The sequence below is a fragment of the Spermophilus citellus genome, assembly GCF_964194105.1.
Source record: "Spermophilus citellus genome assembly, chromosome: 18".
NCBI classification, from domain to species: domain Eukaryota; kingdom Metazoa; phylum Chordata; class Mammalia; order Rodentia; family Sciuridae; genus Spermophilus; species Spermophilus citellus.
In genome coordinates, this window is record NC_138200.1 from 42,909,794 (window position 1) to 42,926,805 (window position 17,012).

Here is a 17,012-nt window from a genome sequence, read left to right on the forward strand (position 1 = left end):
CAGGAACAGATTTACATCAGCGAAGTGGTTTGCTTTAACCACACTTGGGTCTTTGGGTTCTTTTTTCTTGCCCCTTCAATCCCCAAGCAGAGACTCCTTATTGCCGCATATCCCCCATGTTCCAATACAGTATTTATTTGATCAGAAACAAAAGAGTTTGCTTCTTGCACTGGTTCAGAAAGAGGTCCCCCAGGATTGTCTTTTGTTCAGTAATTGGAGCATAAGCTGAGCCTGGTTAATTTCAAAGCTACCCCCAACACCCGTTCCCTCCCTTCCTCCTTGTGCAGTTTCTGAGCTGTTAGTGGTACCTTGTATTGGGTCTGGAACAAAAAAAAGCTTAAATTGTTGAATGTTAGCAACAACTACTGTGACATCTGCTATGCCACCAAATAGCACTGTTGGTGCAGTTAATTTTAAGTTAGGGCAAGAAACAAAACTAGAAAGCTCTTCAGCTTTACAGTGCTTGTTAACACATGCACCTCCAAATTATGCATTTGGTGCTATCACAATGAATAAAACAAAGGAAATCATGAGTTGATTTTTTATGTTAGTAACATAAGTTCTTTCATTGTTATTCACTGCTCAGACAACAGTGTGTCCCTGTGTTCTTTTTGGTTTACTTGAGATTTTTGTTTGTTTGTTTATTTTTATAAGGCAGAAATGTTGGAAACATCTCAACTCTGGGCATTTAATTGGCAAAAGTTCTAATGTAAGAAAATAAGCCAATTATATTTTTTTATTTCAAAGCAACAAAGTCTGTGAGTTGATTCTGCTTCTTAAAAGACAAAAATGATGATATAGATGAAGCAGCCTTAAGTAGCTAAACTATAGGTATTAAATAGCCAAGTTAATATTTATATAAAAATATGAAATCTAGCCAGTATCACACATCTTTCAGTTTCTGCAGTATAGGTGTTAGATTTGCAACCAACAGATTACAGTCTTAGTCTTTGTGGGTTTTGCTTGTGAAGAAAGGGAATAGTCTTTCTCTTGATTTTTCTTTTGCTATCTGCACCATAATGATGGCCTCACTACCTGACTGGACTGACTTTAATCATCTGGTACTGGGATCTTAGTGCGGTTCCATCTTTGCTTTTTTATACAAGCTTTCCTGTAATTGCCAGTTGCTTGCTGTATTGAATTTCCTTTCATCACAATGAAAAATAGGTTAGTATTTTAATGTAATCTTTAATTTTCAGGTTATACATTAAACCATGGAGGAAAAAATCCCTTTTAAAAATTATAGTGGTAGAAGGGGAATATTCATTACTTACACATCATATATTTCCCCCTAAATGTTGTACAAAGAAGTGACAGTTGAGCTGAGCATATGTTAATAAAAGGTCTGCATTTTCCTGTGTCACTGACAGTTTCATTGGCTGTATATTCCTGAAATGCAAATAACCTCTGTTCTGTTCAAAGCTATAATTAATCTGAAGAGTTATTTAAATAGTATCAAAATCTTTTAACTAGTAAGAGGCCAAACATTTAAGATGGTGAATGTACTGTTCTGGTTGAAGGGCAGTGCGGCTGACAAGGGCACAGTGATCCGAGATGCTTCTGTATGTTGGATCTACACATTCTGTAGATTAAAATGGCAGAATCTGTCTGCTGCTGTATAAAGTCTTTTAACTACCATTTATTTTAGCATTGTGGCATGTGCAAATTCCTGCTGCTCAGTTAAGGGACCAGCTTCACAACTGGTGTTACAATCTGTGGTCACAGCACTGCATCACAATGCAGCAAATGCATTTTCCACATTAACCAAACATGACAGCTGAAGCGATTATTAACCATGCAAGATGTCGGAAGTCATCAAAAATTCACATCAGAGTAATTGCAGTGGCTTGGGTGTGGGGGGAGTATCATAGCATGGCTTGCCTACATGTTGTCTCTCCCCCTCTTAAATCTTAACTTGGTACAGTCCGTTAACAATAAAATACCCTTCTGTAACCTATAAACTGTTACTCCCATCAGTTTGTGCCTTCAAACTGATAGCTCACTTCCCTGGATTTGCGTGGAGCACCTTGGGTGACAGTGCTCTGCTCTGGGGGCCGCAGCGCACCCTTTTTCAGGGAGCTCTGCGATCTCATTGTCTAATTGGACTCTAGTGCTTCAGTCATCAGCACTTGCAGAGGGGTCGTGCTTTGCCTTTTTCTTCTCTCTTTTCTTTCCTCTCTTCCTCTTCCTCTCCCACCTCTCACCCCTAACCCTCAATTGGGGTGGGAAAAACTTGAGCAGTGCTTTTCAGAGCTCATCCCACGCAGAAGGTATGGAAGAGCTGCAGTGACCAGCAGCATCAGCCGGTCTGCAACTCCTTAAATTGAACAGCTGCAGGTAAGCTTGCTGTTTATAAGAAATTAAGACGGATGCACCCTGGTAAATGCAGTGACAGCATGTTGCAGTACCTCTGAAAGACAAGGATCTTGTTGGTTTAAAAATTTCAGATGAATTGGAAGCAGTTAATACATTTGATAGAAAAGTACTTGATTCTTCTGAGAATTGTTCAGATTTGTGTCTTGCCATTCTAATGTCTTTCTTTAAAAAATTTATTGGGTGGGGCAGAGGGTAGTTGCCTAAAGATTTAAATAGTTAATTATTTAGATTTTTTTTTTTTGTCTACTTCATCTTTAAGTAGCAAGTAGTGTAGACTTTCTTTAGAATTTTTAGAAGAGACGTGAAGTGCAGACGTGAAATATGGAAATGGAATTTCTTTGCTAAAAGCAGATCCTTCTTTAAAATTTTAGGTGAGTGTGTGCGTGCGTGTGTGTGTGTGTGTGTTTTGTGTGTGTGTGTGTAAGATACCTTACCAATGAATCCAGTCATTTATATTTAGTAATTAGGAAAAATTGCCAACAATCTTGCTGGAAATATTTTAGCATAAAGCTTTAGTGAGAAGAATGAAATAGTAACACCTGATATGGACTCCTTATTTATTATTTATTGGTAACTTAGATTAATATAGTTACTTTTTATTTCTCAAATTTAACCTCAAAAGAGTATGTGTCTTTTAAATATAGTTCATATTTTTGTGATTTGTGAAGGTGAAATTAAACTTCCTAAATCATGTAAACATTATCTGGAGAGTAATAGGATTATAATGTTGCCTGTGATACTTTTAATACCTAGATTAATTTCAAAGTTAAAGTGCCTTAAATCCAACATTAAAAAGCAGCTTGTTTATTGTCTTTACTTAAAAACAGTAACAAAAATGACGATGCATGCAATTTTTCATCCCAAGAAATGTGTTAGTATTGTGGGACCTGACCTGTAGGGTCTGGATCTCTTTCTGATGCTCAGACTTTGAAATTGCTTGCCTAGTTGAGGGTTTTAGTTCCCTTCAGAGGTATAGGACTTTTCTTTACTCTTAACAATAGGAAGGCTTGAGCTGTCAAGTCTGGGTTATGGAGGAGAGCTGCTCAGGGAAAGGGGCAAACTGTGAGAATTTGGCTCCCCTCAGCACTGGAAGTCTGGATTTACCCATGACTAAGATTCCTGTAAAACTCTGACCCAGTGCAGCACTGCAAGGAATTGATTTCTGAGATGAGACAATAAGCTGTGGTTTGCATTTTGTAAAGATGGAGGAAACCTCTAACACTGACCCTGTATGGGAGATGACTCAATTATCCGGGCCTTGGTACAGTTGCAAATTATTTTCCTTTGTCTGAAGTGGGTGGATGCCAGCGCCTTCATCAGAGCTCCTTAATTTAATGTATGGAAAATGTCTCAGCCACCATTTTTAACAATTAGCTGTATCATGGTGGAGGTGAACTGGATTCTGAAGGCAACTGCAGGGCCATTTCATTTACATTAGGTTCTTTGGCACAGGAGCTTTGTTACTGTAAAACTAAGAAAATGAATTTGTACACTGTGTAGAAGAGTACTTTAGGAGGGTGGAGAACATTCCCAGAAAGAAAATGGAATTCTTTTGTCTACAGTAAGTATTTCTTATATAGTGGTGAAAGGTCGAAAATTTGTCTTTGGTTGAATGAGCAAAATAGAGTTTTAAAGAAATGCTGCAAATAGGAAAGATACAACACAGAGATTCTTATTCTTGGGTGTATTTTTTTTTTAAGGTATGTGTTATAAAGCAGGTATGCTATGTATTCTTGAAATATGGGTTTCATGAGTGATTTTAGCAAATGATTTTAATTAATTATTCATTAGTTAGGTTGTTGAGAAGTCTGAGTTTATTACTAGTCTGAGATGGAAATGATACTTGGGAGAAAAAAGAAATCTGAATATGATAAATATAGGAGTTTAGGCTTCTTTTCACTGTCTTTTTAAAAGAGTCTCTTTTCCATTCCTGAAAAGACTTGCTGGATTTTAGTGCTTTTGTTGTTGTTATTAAGAAAGTGCTTCCATATTAATGACCTGTAATAGCTGTTCCAAATACATAAGAGAAAAAAATATTTTGCCAAAACAAGATTTTATCCTCAAAGATCAATAGATTGAGACTGTCACTCTCATGGGGATAATTTCTAGTGCCTTCTGTTTAATTAATAGTTGTGACTTCAAAGCTACTCATATAAAACTCTTGTTTGTAATTGTAAGCTTCTAACTCTTGATTCTTAAAATTAACTGGATTTGACCTGGCTTATTTCTTTGTTCCTTTATGCTGTTCCTAAGAGAGAGCAAGTAGATTTTAACTTTGATTTGTATGTTTATCTTTTAAAAGCTGAAGAATTTTTTATCTTTCAAACCCTGAAGAATTTATAGTAAGTGTATTTTGTAGTAAACTGTACCATGAAGAATTTGCTCAGAATGCTAAAGTAGCTGTTTCAGGAGTTGAATTCTCACAGAACTGGATATCTGAGAATCCTTTTAACTTGATATCAAATTTATCAAGCCAACTGTTGTGGGTCTTGTTGTGTTAGCTGCTATTTATTCTAGTCACTGAATGGTCTTTTCTCTAATTACTAGATGTTTGAAACTAGAAACAGTTTTCTTCACATCATACAAAGATTCATTAGTTGTAAGCCCTGGTTAGAATCCTACAAAGATTCCGTAAATCTGTGGTCCTAATATTAGCTTGTAGCATAAGGGCTAGATCTCAATGTAATTTTTTTAGTCTTGTATGTACGTGTGTGTGTGGATTGCATTTAACATAATAATTATAAATAATATCGTAGAAAGCAAATGGATTCTTTCCCCCTCGATTTTTATAAAAAAGACTTGCATCTTGAAATAAAAGAATTTTAGGGCAGCAAATTAGAACTCCATTTTAACTGCAGATTTGCTTGCATAAAATGTTTGGATGACATGAGGGTTTCTTCAAAGGCTTCCTTGGAAATTTTTTAAAGCAATACTTGGTTGAAGAGTCTGGTCTTATTTTCTGTTGCTGGTTTTGTAAAAAGCTGTGCACTGCGTACCTGGGGAGGTAGCAGAGACCCAGTTGCTTCCTCTGTTCTTTGCCTCCACCGTGGTCCACTTAAGTTTGGCTGCTGGGAGAGGCTCTTCTCTGATACTTGCAGAGGATTCCTGAATCTCTTCAATCTGAAGTTCTTCAGTTTTTTCTTCAAATTTTAGCCTGCTGGTGTAAAAAAATCAGGGGCTGGTTCTTTTTGGGACAAACAATACATTCTTATCACCCTTTGACATTTCTGGCAGCACCATAATGTAGATGAGCAAGCACGCCAGCCAGCCCGCTAAGAGTCATTCTGTGGCACTAAGATGGCAGTGAGCAAGGAGTAAAATGGCGGCACCAGGAGCTCTGTGAGAAGAGGTGGACCACAGGAGTTATTTTCCTTCAGTCAAGTTTGAAGACACCTCTAGTAGTACTGCTTTGACAATTTACAGTTACTTTTTATTGTTAGAAGATATCTAAGTTTCGATATTTTCTTGAAGTGAAGATTCAATTAGCACTTATCTAGATGGCTTTGAATGTCGCTTTTAAGAAATTGTATTAACGCTTCTGAAATTCCTTGCTTTGTGTTGTCATCTTTTTTAGTATAGGAATTTAACTCCTTCCAATATAGGATGGATTTCTGAAACTGAAGAACAGTATACTTCTCCTTTATGGCAAGGTGAAACTAAGCATTCCTATGAAAATCTATCATTTGTCTCTGGTTTTCATTCTGGCTCTTTATGGGTTTTGCCTATTACAAAATATATATGTCTCTGCCTTCAAAAACAAAGTTTATTATATTTCTTTTGTGATTTAAGGTGTGAGTTATTTTGCAAGTAAACTGTAGCCATACTGGTAATGACGATGCTAATTTCTTGTCTACTCCCATCTCTTAGGGAGTGTTTCTGGAGATGGTCTTAAAGAGTTTATGTAGCAAAAGCAGCTCATCTTACAGTTGAGTAAAGCAAAATTAACTCTAGGTAAATAACTTTTTCAAGGTCACACACCAAAAAGCTGTTGATTTTGCCCTAAATCCAGACCACCTGACTCCTAATCTGTGCTGCACTGTGCTGCTGTCTCTGACTCCATTTCTTTTTCTCTTTGTGGGCTTGCTGGTGACTGATGGGTTGAGCTTTCAGGAAAGTCTGTCTTTGCCTTAGCAAGCTAACTCACAAAAGTGTTTCTTTTCAGCTGTGCCAGAAATGACACTAAGCTGAGCTTTGGAGTCTTTGTGGGTTTGTTTTGAAGATGATATGCTTTTATAAATTTATCATTTGCAAACAAACATTTTAAAATAAGATCTGTCCTGCAAGATAAGCTTTTAGGTCTGTTGTGTTGGCTTGGCTTGAAAGGTGAGGTAGGTGCTCATCAAGAGCTGGGATGAAGCTAGGCATTCTCAAAGTGTCCCCCAGCAGGTCAGGCCTGTAACTGAAGGTGTGAGGGGCCACAGTGCAGGGTCCTCCTTCTCCTGCCTAAGAATGGACTGAGTGAAAGGATTCTGTTCCTCCTCAGTTTCTAGCAGTTTGTATTGTCTTGCCTGCCTCCTTCTGTTGCCTGTGTTTGCCACTTCAGCTAAGCAGTGTCTCATGTTTTCTGTACCTATGGTGACAGTGGTGAGTGGTGCATTCTGCAGTATTCCCAGCTCTGACAAGGTAAAGTCAAAATGTCTCCAAACTTAATTAAGGTTTTAGAGATAGTGTGAAATTAAAGTACTGTGCCTTGACCCATTCCCTGTAAGACAATGTGAAGTTATAAAAGGAAAGACCTCTTTTGTTTTAGTAGTCTCCAAATAAATACATTTTTGAAAAGAGAATTTCTGAGTGAGGAGAAACTGCAGGAAAACCAAAGCTCCCTTTACAGTGACAGCCTGCGATTGGCCTCCAATCCCATCAGCATAAGCACTGCTGCATAGCAGGAGGAGCTGGGATTTCGACTGCAGTGTAAATGACTGACACCGTGTACCAGCAGGGAATTAATATGAGATGTGGCTCCCAAATATTGTCCTAACAGCGCTCCTTGTGCTTGCTAAGTAGAACTCTAGGCTTAATCCCAGCGCTGCAGAAACCAGCCTGGCGAAAGCTGCTGGCTCCCACTGACCGGCTCTGACACTCGCACTCTGCCATCCTTTCCCAGGCTTTTATTTTCTTTTAAAGGTCATTAAAAGGTGCAGGTTTTTTTAAAGGTCATTTTAAAGGTGCAGGTTTTTTGTGCCCAAAGTTCCTTGGATGCGGGTTAACCCATCTCCAAGATGGACATATTGGAAGGCTTTTGGCATTCCTTAGTGAATCTTTCTTATCTTTCCCTCACCTAGAATGACTGTGGGAGTCATATTTTTTTAGATCTGTTCATATCTTTGGGTTAGGAGAGGGCTCTGCTGCTGCTCTTTGAAGCTAGACATTATTTGGTGCACTCTTAATATTCATTCCATTTGCAAAAGCTCCAGAGAAGTTCGATCTTCAGAATCCCTTTCTTCCAGAGTTTAGCCCTAGCAGGTGTGCCAGGCTCTGGGGGGTCATTGGAGGAAGGAGATAAAATGCTTAGTTGTCCTTGCTTTCTCCCTCGGGCTACCTCAGCAGTCTGAGAGCAGTTGGCCGGCTGCCTCCTCCCCTGACACCCAGTGCTCCTGCTCCCCTCTCCCCGCAGTGAGCGGAGAGAAGCCCTGCCACCCAGCTTGGCACGTCCTGTAGCATCATGGGCCCTCTCACCAGAGTGGCCTGTTTTTCTGGAAGTGGTGAGATAGCAGCATTGAGCAAGTCACATTTCTCTCCCCAGTCCTCTTGTGACCTGCAAAGAAAAGTGATTTATACAGCCCTGAAAGAGTACGGTCTGTCTGAGAGGAGGCATCGCTCAGTGCTGTGTATCCTTGAGATTAAGATCTCCTGGGCAAGACAAGTTCTTTCAAATGTTTGAAAATTTGTGGACCATCCTCAAAACCAGTTTGAATCATGGGAGCAAGTAATTTGTTTTGCCCTAATGGACTCAAATCTATCACATAATTGTGTGACCCTTTTTTTAGCCCAGTTGCGGGAACAATGTGTAAAATGGGACCTGCCTTCCTGATAGTGACAGATGGCCTCATGCCCACACAGTGCCAAGTGATATTGTCAGGGTTGGCCACCTGTGGCTCTGGAGCTGCCTGCAGCGCCTGTGGATCTGCTGAGCCTCCAAATGGTGGAACCCCAAAGCCATTCTTGCAGTGTCTGCTGCCACCTGCTGAATGAGGCTTTCCATACACGTGCAAGAAGTCGTACAAAAGCTTTAAAAATACAATTGGTGGATGTCGGCTCTTACACTTAGCACTGCTTTCTTCAGGTTTTGTTGTCGTTTTGGTTTGTGTGTTTGCAGCATAGGTATTGAACCCAGGGCTTCGTGCATGCTAATTAGGTACCACTAAGCTATATTCCCATCCTTCATTAGGGGTGGTTTTTGAAGCTATAGTCTGTGAAAAAATGAGTTAAACTGTTAAAATTTTTCGTAGAAAACAAGTACTGGGACTAATCTGAACATTTGAGTTAAGAAAAAAGCCTGGATTTTACTCCTGAGTCAGTATTCTGAGCAGAAAGAGATTCAGCCTCTCCTGGGCCTTGTAAGCTGATAGTTTATGTATTCTTATTTTTATTGAAATAAAAGTGGTCTAATAAAATAATCAGATGTGCTGTAAAATCTTACTGAAGTTCCCCAAATTTGAAAGTTTGTTTGTTTATTTGTTTATTTATTTACATCAGTAATGAACATCTCTGCTGGAAGACTTTCTCGAGGTGTTCTCAGTGTTGGCTCCACGATGCAGAGCTAATGAAAAGCACCCACACCATCTCACAAGCCTGCGGCTCCAGGGCAGCAGGACTTGTGTTGTGCTCATCTGAAGAGTATTTTACTCCCTTGTTTCTCATTTTCTCCAGAAGTAGGAATTTTACCTTTGCAAAAAATTCACGCAAGAGAAAGTTTTTGAAGAGATCATTTATTCGGAAATTGGAAAGAAGGGTTGGGAAAAGTTAAGGAAGAAGATATTTTACTTTGAGTAAGCAGAAGCAAAATAGTGGGTACCATTCCCACTTCCGTCTTTGTAGAATTCAGACCCTCTCCATTGCGCTAATCTGCGTGCTTGACGTGCTTATTGTAATTCTGGCTTCATCTTGGAGCAAACTAGTCACTGGTTATTCTGTTGTTTCAGCTTTGCTTATTTTTCTGTGTGGTTGCTTGTGTCTTAGCAGTTTTTTCAGCCATGGTGATCTTTCTAATGCCACTGCTCATTTTGTGTTCATATCATTTTGATTTGGAATGCTGGTTACAGAGTTTCTATTAATTAGCGTATATTGTATGTATTAAATGAGAGATGGCACAGAGGTCTCGTGGCACCTGCTGTTTATTTTTGTGCGGTGTCAGTACCTTCTGGACGATGTCCACCCTGCTGAGAGGGTGGTTGGTCTGGAAGAGGGGAGAAGTGGAATAGGCTTTTGTGTTTTGAGGGCCAAGTAAAATATGGCTACTGCTTTGTGGGACCAACTCAGACTCTAATTTTTTTATTTATTTTTTGACAGTCAGGAAATTTATATGTTCTTCACTATTTTTAAAACTGTCCAGCAAATCACTTATTTGTTATAGACGGGAGGCAAAGAACTGTGAAAGAATCAATGTAAATTGTTATTGTTTTGTGGGGGGGGGCATCTTTTCCTAACTAAAATGAATACTGAAATTTTTTCACAGAGACCTTTATTTCTTATAGTTTTCACTTTGGGAAAGCAAATAAAATAAGAGAATTTGTCCATTTGGCAAAAATAAACACTCCTTTGCCTACTCTCTTTTTCTGCAGTAGGATTTAGCTGCTACTTGTGTTCTGAGCCTGCATGTTAATTAAAAATAAGGCGTTGTCATGCCTATCTTCCTGGGCCTGAACCATTTAGGAGTCACTTTGATTGCCAGGTCCTTGAGATATGGTAAGAGAATCAACCTACCTTGAGATTACATTTTGGGTTGTTCTTGGCCAAGTACACTATCTGTCAAAGGTGGACTACCTGGCTGAGCAGATGTATGATATTTATTGTTCCACAACAATAGCAGTAATAATATTCTGGAATGCTATCGAATTGACATCTAGAGCAGTGATTTCAGTCTTTTTGAAATATGACCTCTAGTAAGAAATGTATTTTACAGTATGACCCACTTCATATGTATATATACACACACCAATGAAGGCATGTAATTGAAACAGAAGTTTCACAAAACAGTACTTACCCATACTACATATCTATGTTGCATTTTTATTTTCTTAGAAAAATGCTATTTGATTTCATGACCCAGTTCTGGGTTCTGATCCATATTTTGAAAAACTCTCTTCTAAAGGAATGCCAGAACCTTGATATTTGTTCCCATCTCTCCCCCGTGTGATGTAGTGAGAAAAAAGGAATGAATATGCAGGCATACAGTACCTGTTTATCCCATCTTAATTTGCTCTGGTGAGAGAGTGGTGGAGTGGAAGGGGGTAAACAAGGAGTGAGCAAATTTGGTTTCTGAGACTGAGCTTTGTTGCTTACAAACTGGGTCATCTTAATGTAGAACCGCAAAAGCGCTTTAGAGTTGATAGGAGCTCTACAAACCACACAGATGCTCAACTTTTAAACTTATATTGAGGATGTTTTAAAGTATGATCTACTTGGGGAGTTTTGAGAGACAGTATAGCATCAGATTTAGGGAGGGCCACAACCAGATGCATAAGTGAGTACCACTTAGGCCTGGCACAGAGTCATCACCATATATGTGCCAGCTATTCTTAGTTGAGCATCCCTAATCCAAAAGTCTGAAATCAGAACTCTTACAAAATTATACCTCAAAATCTGGGCTTTCTCTATAGAGCACCAACATGATGCCACAAGTGGAAAATTATATACCTGACAGGCTGTAGTCAAAACACAGGCCCACTAAAAATATTGTGTAAAATTATTGTAAGACTGTATATATAAGGTGTATGTGAAACCTAAGTGAATTTTGTGTTTTGACTTGGTTCCCATCCCCAACATGTCTCACCATGTTCATGCAAATATTCCAAAGTCCGAATAAAACATTGGAAATCTCAAGCATTTCAGATTAGTGTACTTAGCCTGTACTGCCTCATTACAAATTATTATTCTTCAGGCCTCAGCCTTATCATTTATAATACAGACTATGAGCAATTAAACAATGCTTGTTGGCAAAATGAGGGGAAACAAGAGATGGGGAGTTCTGAGAGTCACAGTTAGATTCTGGTATCTCAGAGGGGGAGGTGAGCTATGGGGTCTTCTCTGTGCCCAGGAGGCCTCCAATGTCAGGGAGTCAGTTCATCTTACACCCCCCCAGCCCACCTCTCCAGAGAACCAGTTTTCACATAATCTGTAAAATCTCCAGGGTAAAGACATGAGATGGGCCTCCAGGAAGACCTGGAAAGAAATGAAATGCATAGACAAAGGGGAGTCAAGGAGGAGATCCTCGGGGACTGGGCCAAACAGTTAGGTTTCTGCCTAACTTTTTAGTCTAGAAGTTGCTATTGGCTGTTATTTTTTCCTCAAAGGTGTTTGTTCTTTAAAAGAAACTAACCACCACTAGGTGGCACACACATGCCGACATTACCTGTAAGTGTTATTTTGAACATTGTTTTCAAAAGGCCACTAAAGTATCATTTTGAAAAACAAAATATAACGTGTAACCTGGTTTAGCATTTCACTTTAGAAAGGATGAAAATAACAATTCAGAATCTATATACAGTTGGCCGTCCATATTGGTGGTTTCTGCATTTTTGGATTCAACCAAATGTTGAACAAAAATATTGAGAAAAAATGTCTTTGTACTGAATACACATAGACTTTATTTTCTTGTCATTATTCCATAAATAATACAACTTAACAACAATTTATGTGGTATAAGTAATATGGAGATAATTTAAAATACACAGAGGTTATATGCAAATACTATGCTCAAGTATGCTCAAGATTAGGCACACTTGAGTACTTGTGAGTGTTAGCATCGTGTGTGTGTGTGTGTGTGTGTGTGTGTGTGTGTGTGTGTAGAAGGGTGTCCTGGAACCTGTCTCATGGATACTGAGGGACAACTGTATTTTGGGGGCTCGGTTTATGCTATAGAGAAAGCCCAGATTTTGAGGTACATGATGGTTAATGGTATTTCTTCATATGTTGGTAATGTCTAGAATTTGACAAGTGCTCACTTGTATTTTAAAAATATAACTTTATAGTAAATATTTTAAAGATGAGTAATCTATCCCCAAAGCCATAATGTATTTTATTATTCTTTTTCCTTCTTAACACTACTTGAAATTTCATTTCTAGAAATTTGGGAGTTATGTTTCTTGTAGAATAATAAATTTTAAAAGCAAAATAATGTCATTGCAGAATATTATTTGGCTTTTAGATAGATGTCTGTTGCTTTGCATTTGTGTTTTATATTATGTGAGAGAGCCTTGGATGCAAATATAGTTAAAAGAGTATAATGTGCTGGTCATTTGACTTGGAAGAGCAGAGAAGGGCAGGGCAGCAAAGTATCCGGCTTACCCCAGGCGCTGCCTGCTCCCCACCAGCCAGAGAGAGGGGTGCAGTGGTCCACCCCCTCCATACACAGACACCTCTACCAGAAGGTGACTTGTTTAGACAGTCAGCTTCCTATCCCCTCAGCCAGGAAAAGGCGTAGCAGAGCAGTCCAACCTGCTCTTTGGCCACATCAGTTGGTGATCATAGTCGGCATGGTTTGGTTTATAGACTGTGGCACTAAAGCTTTTTGCTTTTGCCATTGAAGAACCTTCACAAAAGGAAATTCATAGTGAAGCTCTGTTACTTGACATATGAATGCTGTAAGCAAGACCCATCAAAATCTTTCTCATTTCATGTCTGGCCCCCCTGTGAGAGTCAGAAGCCACCCCATGGTGATTAGCTGCCCGCCTTCTGAATGGACCATATCGGTTCTGTGCTCTGGTTTATTGAGGCCCTTTTGACCAGTGCCTCTCCCTGCCTTCCTCCCACCCCAGTTACCAGTGTGCTAACTGGAGCAGTCTTAGAGTTGTGCCTCGGACCCATTGCACTGGAGGAGTCATCAGGAGAGAACTGTTTCTGGGTGCTGGTCGCTGTCTGTCCTGTCTGTCCTCATTCACTGCCCAATATGAGGTATGATAGCAGGTCAGGGGAATCATAGACTAAAATTTGGGGAAATCTATGAAAATTAGTAATATTTTATTTAAAGTATATTCCCTATTTTGTCCTCCCCTGCTTTTTAAGAAAACCAGCACTCTTATATCTAGGACTGTTTGAAAAAGCATTAACAGTTGTTAAAATTAATTAATTTTAATAAAAAATGAATTACCTGAGTTAATTAATTTCAAATACAAGAAAATTATCAAATGTATTTTTAAATTTAATTTTTTTCTTTTTTCTTTTTAGTTATACATGACAGTAGAAGGTATTTTGACTTATATATGTAGAGTATAACTTCCCTTTCTTGTGGTTGACTTCTTCCATATATGATGTGGAGTTACATTGGTCATGTATTCATATATGAACATAGAAAAGTTATGTCGAATTCATTCTGTCCTTACCCCCACTCCACCCTGTCCAATCCAGTGGGGGAACCCCACCCCCAACCCCTGGCCTATTGTGAGTCAGCACTCAAATATCAGAGAGAACATTCAACATTTGGTTTTGGGGATTGGTTTATTTCACTTAGCATGATAGTCTTTGGTTCTATCTATTTACCAGCAAATGCCATAATTCTATTCTTCTTTATGACTGAGTAATATTCTATTGTGTGTATATACCACATTTTCTTTATCTGTTCATCTGTTGAAGGGCACCTTGGTTGATCCACAGTTTAGCTATTGTGAATTGATGTGGCCACACCACTATAGTATGCTGTTTAAGTCCTTTGGGTACATACTGAGCAGTGGGATAACTGCGTGAAATGGTGGTTCCATTCCAGGTTTTCTGAGGAATCTCCATACTGCTTTCTAGAGTGATTGCACCAGTTTGCAGTCCCACCAGCAATGTATGAGTGTACCTTTTTCCCCACATCCTCACCAATATCAAATGTATTTTAATGTAGCTTGTCATTCTAAAAGCTTTTTCTTAATTCTGTTTTGTATTATAGTTTCCCAAAGCTCCTTTAAAAACAAAAATGTCAAAAGCATAGTTTTGAAAAAACAGATCATTTCATTTCAGGCACATATAAACCTAATAGTAGTGTGCTTGACATGGAGATACCTTGCCTTGCAGAGTGTAAGTTGGCTTGATGTATAGGGCAACTTGACTTCTTCCATCTTAACAACTAAGACTTTGACCTCTAATTATTGATGGCCCGGTCTTCCTCGTTCCTACTTAGTCCCCCTCCCCAGGCTGTGGAAGAGAAGCTTCACCTTTTGGTGTGAGGATGTTGGCATGGAAGCCCACTTCATCTTAGTGTCACTTTGTCTTTCCACCTGCTGCTGTGACTGTCAAGACAGTGTCCTGTCCCTTCCCCAACAGAACTCAACTCAAGCTGAGGACTGAAAAGCAACAGGGAGGTCACCCTGGGCATCTCTTCTTTTAGTATCACCAACAGGTCTAGACCTAATTGATTGTAATAGTAGAGCTGTGTGTACCAAGCCTTGGACCTAGAACTTGATCACATTATTTCATTGTTACACAGGAGTAAACTGAGGTTCAGACAGTTTGGGTGACTTGGCTAAAGTCCTGCTATTAATAAACAGAGGCACCAGGATTTGAAATCCATATTCCAAAGCATGGCCTCTGGGCCATTTAACCTGTGTATATTAAGTGAGACTTGTACACTGTCTCTTCTTCACCCTACCAATACTAAATAAGAATGCATGTCACCAGACCTAAAGCAGAAAGCACACGTGACAAAAATCCAGAAGAAATGTGCCAATAAGTGTAAATAAATGATTTTCAGAATTTCCCAGTTGTGTTTTTTCAGCTTTTTACTGCTGGGACAGGAGACCTGAGGAAATTAACTTAGAGGAGGACATGTTTATTTGGGCTCATGGTTTCATTTCATGCTTGGCTGGCTTCGTTGCGTTGGGCCCGAGGCGCAGCAGTACCTCATGGCACAAGTGTGTGATGAAGCAAAGCTGCTCACTCATGGCAGCCAGGGACCAGAGAGAGGGAGGAAGGGGGACGGAGACACCCTTGTAGGGTATGTGACCTACTGACTCTAACCAAGCCCCACCTCTTACAGTTTCCACCCTCTCCCAATAATGCCATCAGATTATTAATCCACTGATGACATCGGAGACCTCATGACGCAGTCTCTTCCCAAGAGCCCCAGCTCTGAACACCTCTGCCCTGGGCCAGGTCTTCATCACAAGAGCCAAAAGTTCCAGACCCAAACCACAACCCCAGCCATTGGCAAGTCAGAGAAAAGCACAAAGACAGGTAGGCAGTGGTGGCCTCCTCAGTGTAGAAAGAAATGGAAGGATTAGTCAAAAGCACCAGAGAAGCAAGAGTTAGAGGACCTGTGACTGCCCATGTAGCAGAGCCAACGTGAGCCACTGAGGACCTCTGAAGAGCAGCCTCGACTGTTCACTTTGTACATGTTTGCGGGATGTAAAATGCCACACTGCTGTCTCATGGGGACTTTGCTTCTGACCCTCACCATGTGCTCCCAGAATGAAACTAGAAAACATGTATTTAAAATAACCCATGCCTTTTCAAGTTGACAACATTTGTGAGGGTGGAGGAGTACAGGGGAGTGGATGCCCTCACCGTGGGTTAGCCCTGCAATATACTTTATTTGAAGGTTCATTTTAACCTAAGTTGCACCATTTTCCCCCTTTCCCAGGGCTTCCTGAAGAATGAGAAGGACAATGCGCTGCTGTCTGCCATTGAAGAATCCCGGAAGCGGGTAAGAAAACAAACCAAAATGTAGATGCATGAAGTCCGAGGGCGGCAGTGTTCAGCAGGAAGCGCAGATCTGGAGCTGGGGTCTGGGCCCCAGGCCCAGCCGCTTCCTACATAGAGAGGTAGCTCACCAGAAGGGTTCTACAGAAATCATTTTTGGGAATAAATACCATGCTTGTGACTCTCCATGTATTTAGTGACTGAAATGCATCTGAGACACTGGACTCGACAGTTATTAAATTAGCCTTAAAATGGAAGGGCCACACAGTTCTTCAGTTCCTTGTTATTGTATAAGTGATATTTGTTTTCTATTGAATCAGCAGTTCAGAGAAGCAATTGTGATCATTGATAATTTCCCTCAGCTTTTTCTTCTTTTATCATACAACATGACCGTACCACTTTTCATATTAACAATTTCTCTAAGCTCTTAAAAAAAAAATAGAAAAACAGTTTGGTGTTCCAAAAGGTGAGTCAGCCAGAGCAGCCCTCATATGCCAGCAGTAGTTTGCACCATCGTTCCTATGAGACATGCAGACATCATTTACTCTACTAACATGTGAGTTATCTCCATTTGTTTCTGACAAGGATCAAAAGACGAAAACCTTTTCAAAGTGTCCCCTTACAGAGTAAGAGATTTTCAGGCCACTGGGGTCTTTGGGGAGCCAGGACAGAGGCTAGCGATCAAGTGGAGTTGGTTCTAAGCCGGCAGCCTCCCCAGGATGTCAGTGCCTGTGTGTCAGCAGTGGCTCTCTGCAGAGAGAGTGAGGAGAAGGGAGAGCTCCGTTCTGCTGTATGCTTAT

The 17,012-nt window shown here is 39.9% G+C and overlaps 1 protein-coding gene across 3 annotated transcripts in view; it reads left to right on the plus strand.

The window, feature by feature from the left end:
- NUP93 (nucleoporin 93) overlaps positions 1–17,012 on the plus strand; it is a gene marked incomplete at its 5' end in the record, with an annotated part of 83,855 nt that overhangs the window by 32,521 nt on the left and 34,322 nt on the right. For all 3 annotated transcript variants that reach the window (XR_014019584.1, XR_014019585.1, XM_081273521.1), the window contains one exon: positions 16,154–16,216. Coding sequence is in view for 1 of the 3 variants with exons in the window: in XM_081273521.1 (XP_081129647.1) it covers positions 16,154–16,216 (63 nt within the window). The remainder of the gene's footprint in view (positions 1–16,153; positions 16,217–17,012) is intronic.